Source organism: Octopus sinensis, linkage group LG1, assembly GCF_006345805.1.
Source record: "Octopus sinensis linkage group LG1, ASM634580v1, whole genome shotgun sequence".
Lineage (NCBI taxonomy): Eukaryota > Metazoa > Mollusca > Cephalopoda > Octopoda > Octopodidae > Octopus > Octopus sinensis.
In genome coordinates, this window is record NC_042997.1 from 41,552,836 (window position 1) to 41,557,835 (window position 5,000).

The 5,000-nt window shown below is 35.3% G+C and overlaps 1 protein-coding gene across 1 annotated transcript in view; it reads left to right on the top strand.

The window, feature by feature from the left end:
- Window positions 1-5,000, top strand: part of LOC115209123 (E3 ubiquitin-protein ligase MIB1-like) — a 22,579-nt gene that overhangs the window by 7,510 nt on the left and 10,069 nt on the right. Inside the window, exons 4-5 of the mRNA XM_036503906.1 lie at window positions 564-773; window positions 2,406-2,581. Of these exons, the coding sequence (XP_036359799.1) occupies window positions 564-773; window positions 2,406-2,581 (386 nt within the window). The remainder of the gene's footprint in view (window positions 1-563; window positions 774-2,405; window positions 2,582-5,000) is intronic.

Consider the following 5,000-nt stretch of genomic DNA (forward strand, 5'->3'; position numbering starts at 1 on the left):
TCATTCAACATATATATTTATATATCCAACAGTAATGTATATAAATCTCTCTCTCTCTCTCTCACTATATATATATACATATATATATATATATATATATATATATATATATATTATATATATATATATATATATAATATATATATATATATATATATATATATATATGTTTGTGTGTGTATCTGTGTATGTCTGTGTGCACACGCATCAATTTCATTATTAATTATAGCAACATCAAAGGTATACTTTAGAAATTTTAATCCTTCTTTACTAGTCTTGATCTGTTAATCATGTGTTCACTCGTGTTCAGCTCCCCTAAAACTTACTATAGTTAGGATGAAAGGTAGATTAAGCTGAAACAATCTATTTAGGACATCTTTATCCTGTCTAGAACACATTCTCATAGCAACATCTAGAGGATCTTACGAAGGTTGATTTTGCGGGCAAACATCAAATGTACATGATTAGTTTGATCAAGTATACAGTAGAAGACAATAATGACACATTGATATCCATCCTGATTTTCATGTAAATTTTCATTTTCTATTTTTACTTCCACAAAGGGGTCTGTTCAGTTGGATATTCAGAACAAAAAGAAAATGACACCATTGCTTGAAGCCGTTTCCCGGGGTCACCTCGGAATGACACACAAGCTTATAGCCCTGGGTGCAAACATAAATGCTGTTGATGGTGATGGTAACAGCTGTTTGCACCTTGCTGTGAAAAGAAAAGTGTTTAATTCTGAGGGTGCACCCATGGATTTACTAAACGAAGTAAGTTTTTAAATTGTTTGCGTATATATATATATGTGAGTGTGTGTGTGTGTATGTGTGTGTGTGTGTGTGTGTGTGTGTGTGTGTGTGTGCGTGTGTCTGTGTGATTTTGTGTATTTGTGAGTCTTTGTGTGAGTGTGAGAGAGAGACAGACAGACAGACAAGCTTTGCTTGTCATGTATCAATCCTCCCCTATCAGCTCCATCCTCCATTACCATTCCGTAATCCAGTCTCCCCTTGTGACCCGAGTGATATTATGTAACAAACAATATTCCATCCCCTTTCACTCTCAAAGATGTCGTCTCACCACGGTCGAGAGGTGACCCATCTCGGTTGTTGGCCATATAAACACAGCCATCACAATGTGACGGAGAAGTGGCCAATTTAATAGAGGAGATATTATTTTCAATTAACAATGATGCAGGATAGAAGAGATGTCTGAGCTTTATAGTGCTGGTGCCATGGTAAATACATCCAGTCCATTCTATGAAGAATTCTGAGTGAAACTGCTCTCTATCCTACTTCTTGTACACGACATGAATCCACTGACTTCTTGTGGACATGTCATAAGAATGTTCAATGTTAGGACACTAGAGAATGACTACAATAAAGCATGGTCCTTAGTGAGTTTTCCTGTATTTAAGTTCTGTATGTACACTTAGGCACACACACAATCACACACACACATACACACACACACTCACACACACAGATAAACACACACAAGTAGTGATTTTGAAAAATGCTGTTTAAAGCCCGTTTACTGTATTCGGCTATCCGATGTCATCAACAGTATGGACTTCAATATTACTGGACTTTTTGCTGTTATCTCAAAAATGAAGCAGTTATTTATAATTCTTATATTTTTCAAAATTAAGATAAACAAAGTACTTTTTTCTGTTAATCTAAAACATACTCTCCTTCATTTTCTACAATGCTCTTCCATCTATCTGGTAGACTTACAAGTCGCCTCTTCCAAAATTCACTTGTCCGTGATTAAAAATACTCCTCCATTACTCTTATGACTTGACACTAATTCCTGCTTCCTTTACTTTACCGTAATCATTCAAAGATGCTTCTTGCTTAATTATGAAAACATTATTGATATGTTTGGTCATGTCTGTGTGGTATTGACTTTGTTATGTTATAGGTGTTTTTGTTTCTGATATAACTTATGTTCTTTCTTCTCATGTTGTGTTATATTTATATATACAATACTCTTTCTAATGGCTACATGGTCGCCTTTATCAAGCCAATTATATAGATAGGTTCTTGTTGGTTTGTTCTTCCTATATTTGACTTTTCTATTGAATATATTGTGATATTTGTGATTGACAAGTAAATATTTACTCATTAATTAACAATAAGCTTGATGTTAATCAATACGGTTTGTCCTGCTCAATGTAATGACAATATATTTAGAGGGTGTCTCAGTGTTTAAAATAAAGTAAAAACACGAAAATGGGAAATGGACTAATTTAAAGATTATGTAGGAACTCAATACTTTGTAATTGCTTTAATTGGTGGATAAACAACCTATGAGTAAATTTAGATGAACTTTTGTGTAATTAGGGGCATTTGTTATGAATATTTGTGTAATATTGTCATCATTTTATATTTCATCATTTGTAGTTCTGCACTGTCCTTAACCTGAAAAAGAATAGAAGGCTCTCTGGTATAGTGGTTGCTAGATATCTCAGCAGCCAGGGAGCTGACTTTCACCATAAAAACAACAACAATAACACACCATTGGACCTCATTAAGGACCCAAATTTGAGAAAAAAATTAGAAACATTTTCACCACCACAGTAAGTATTTCCTGGCAATGGAACAGATAAACCAGTACATTTCCTATTTTGTATATAATCATATTTATATGTTTATTTCGTTTTAATTCTACCAATACATGATACTGTCGCTAGTGTTTTTGTCAAAGGCCACACAATAAACAATATGCAGTTGTTAGGAGATCAAAGAAAGAACACGATTTTGATTACATTCACATGATTCGTAGTGTTGACATTTATACTCCACTGTCCACCCCCACCTACCCCTCTTCGTTCCCTATTTCAAAGATTTGTGATCAATAGGAAAATATAGATCTAAATAATGAAGTGAATGAATTCCATTTTGAAACTGTTACTTAGAATTAAGTGGAATTTATCTGTCTACCAACATCTTTTTCTCACTCTTCTATGTCCGAACCAGTCAATATTAAGAATGATTTCGTAGAAAAGTAACCTACAAACACACACCAACAGTGTATATATTATACTTCTGCAAATACTGATGGGACATCGCCACATATCTTCATAGAGAAAAAAAACTGCCAGGAAACGTAAATAATTCAAGTAACACATATAGGCGCAGGAGTGGCTGTGTGGTAAGTAGCTTGTCTACCAACCACATGGTTCCGGGTTCAGTCCCACTGCGTGGCATCTTGGGCAAGTGTCTTATACTATAGCCCCGGGCCGACCAATGCCTTGTGAGTGGATTTGGTAGACGGAAACTGAAAGAAGCCTGTCGTATATATGTATATATATATATGTATGTGTGTGTGTTTGTGTGTCTGTGTTTGTTCCCCTAGCATTGCTTGACAACCGATACTGGTGTGTTTACGTCCCCGTTACTTAGCGGTTCGGCATAAGAGACCGATAGAATAAGTACTGGGCTTACAAAAAGAATAAGTCCCGGGGTCGAGTTGCTCGACTAAAGGCGGTGCTCCAGCATGGCCGCAGTCAAATGACTGAAACAAGTAAATGAGTAAATGAGTAAATACCATTACTAGGTGTTTTAGTCGCCTTTCACTCCCGTATTTTATAAGATTTGGCAATTTCTTTGCCATACATCTCTCAGTATTAGCTACTTAAGAAGCAGACACATTTCCCCCTCAGTGAATATACAAAACTTTCTTTGCCTGTTGAAATTCAAATATTACTCTTTTACTTGTTTCAGTCATTTGACTGCGGCCATGCTGGAGCACTGCCTTTAGTCGACAAAAATCGACCCCAGAACTTATTCTTTGTAAGCCTAGTACTTAATTGCCGAAATGCTAGATTACGGGAATGTAAATACACCAACATCGGTTGTGAAGCGATGGTGGAGGGACAAACACAGACAGACAAATATACACACAAACACACACTCATACATATATATATATATATATATATATATATATATATATATATATATATATATATATATATATATATATATATATATATATACGACAAGCTTCTTTCAGTATCCCTCTACCAAATCCAATCAAAAAGCATTGGTCAGTCCGAAGCTATAGTAGAAGTCACTCGCCCAAACTGCCACGCAGTGGGACTGAACCCAGAACCATGTGGTTGGTAAGCAAACTACTTACCAAACATCTACTCCTGCGCCTATTGTTCATAGATATTGATTTTTGGACTGTATAAATATAGATCTGTTTTCTTCAATTGACAAGCCTCAGAAGGATTTCTCTACTTTTACAAATGATCGTTTATGTGAATGTTGTAATAATAATATAATGTCTATAGAGCGCAGCTGAAGTTACTGTAAAGGGGTAAAATAGGGGACAGAAAACTGCAATTAGTCAAAGAAAGGCAGCAATGGAAGCTAGAAGTAGATGCACGATACATATAATAAAACAACCCGAAAGGAGGGAAACAGTAAAAGAGTTATATCAAAGAAAGATTACATAGGTGCATCAGGAAGAGTGTTAGGGAATTTAAGGAAATATGGAAGTTTTGAAGAATGCAGTGTCCTGATAGCTAACAAGAGATATCAGTTTATTTCATGCTTCATGTTTTGAAGGAACATATTTGGAGCGAACAATTTGTCAAAAACTGGTCGATCAATGATTCCTTTAAATACAGCAATGAAATTTTGTCAGGTGTAGCAGATTCAGTGGGTTTTTCAATGTAGTTTTATATGTATAAGAAGCAACAGGATACCAAGAATAGTTCCATGCAGATCTTCAGAGGTGATTGTATAGGGTGAAGAATGTTATCTTAGTTCTGTAACAACTTCTTCTCATCTGAGAATGAAGGAACTGACACAGTTATAATATTAGAACTCATGCCCATTGCAGACAGCTTCACCGTATTTCTTTTGTGTGGTATAGAATTAAAAGTTTGAAGTAGGGATAGATAACATCTGTCCATGAGACACTATTTTTGATTTAGATGATGTCTTCAAGAGGTTCCGTGTGTTGTCCACAGTAACTAAATTTAG